Genomic DNA, 1,016 nt, shown 5'->3' with positions numbered 1-1,016 from the left:
CTTGCCCCCCCGGCCCCGGCCTGGGTTAACGGCCTGCGGTCCCTCCGCCAGCTCCCCCCAGGCCCCGCCAACACGCGTCGGCCCCCGCTTCTCCTTCCCCGGGGGACAGAAAAGCTCACGGGAACGGCCCTCGCGGCCGTCAACAGCTTTTATTGCGGGCGCGTTCGGGCATGGCGGAGACGCTGCGGTAAGCCGGGGGTGCTCAGTAACTACCCCCGCTGTCTCGTGCAGAAACCTGAAGGGAAGTATTCAGGATGGGGTCAGCTACATGGGAAACTTCCTGGAGAAGCTGGCGCCCCTCAACAGAGGCCTCCAGCCCCGGCTCTACCACGACTCGGACAGCCTGCGGAAGCTCATCAGGAAAGAGCTGGAGAGCCTGAGGGTGAAACTGTCCCCCTACGTGGACGAGGTCCACCACAAGGTCGGCAAGCACCTGGAAGATCTTCGCCACCGGCTGCAGCCGTTCACGGAGGAGCTCCTGGACCAGGTGTCCCTGAAAGCCCGGGAGCTCCGGCGGCACCTTATGCCCAGCCGGGAGGCGACGGCTCAGCTCCTGGAGGGCGCGGACGAGGTCCAGAGGTTCATGGCTCAGTACGCCGACAAGATCGCGTTCCACACCGGCCAGGTGAAGGACATTTTCCGCCCCTACGCGGACAGGCTGGTGACCGAGATCCACCGCAACGTGGAGGAGCTGCACAGAAACGTCGTCCCTCACGCCCAGGCCAGCCCGGAGCAGCTCAACCGGTACATCCAGGAGCTCTCCGCGAAGCTGACCCAGAACGCGAGGCACCTCCACCAGAAGATCCAGGGCAACCTGGAGCAGCTCCAGGCGAAGCTGAGAGGCGGGGGGCGGCCGCCGGCCCCCCCGGACCGCTACGCGGAGGAGCTGGCCCGGGAGGTGCAGCGGCGGGTGGAGGAGTTCCGGAGGGACACGTACCTCCAGATCCAGGACTTCACCCGCGCCCTCGACCAGGAGACGGAGGAGATGAGGCTGAAGCTCTCCTCCCTGCCCTCCC

At 66.8% G+C, this 1,016-nt stretch overlaps 1 protein-coding gene across 1 annotated transcript in view; it reads left to right on the top strand.

Moving 5' to 3' along the window:
- The window catches only part of LOC103924362 (apolipoprotein A-V-like), a 14,735-nt gene that overhangs the window by 9,299 nt on the left and 4,420 nt on the right, over positions 1–1,016 (top strand). Inside the window, exon 2 of the mRNA XM_009332918.1 lies at positions 52–1,008. Within this exon, the coding sequence (XP_009331193.1) occupies positions 52–1,008 (957 nt within the window). The remainder of the gene's footprint in view (positions 1–51; positions 1,009–1,016) is intronic.

Source organism: Pygoscelis adeliae, unplaced genomic scaffold (genome assembly GCF_000699105.1).
Source record: "Pygoscelis adeliae isolate BGI_AS28 unplaced genomic scaffold, ASM69910v1 Scaffold760, whole genome shotgun sequence".
Classification (NCBI taxonomy): Eukaryota; Metazoa; Chordata; class Aves; order Sphenisciformes; family Spheniscidae; genus Pygoscelis; species Pygoscelis adeliae.
This window is presented reverse-complemented; position numbering and strand designations above follow the sequence as displayed.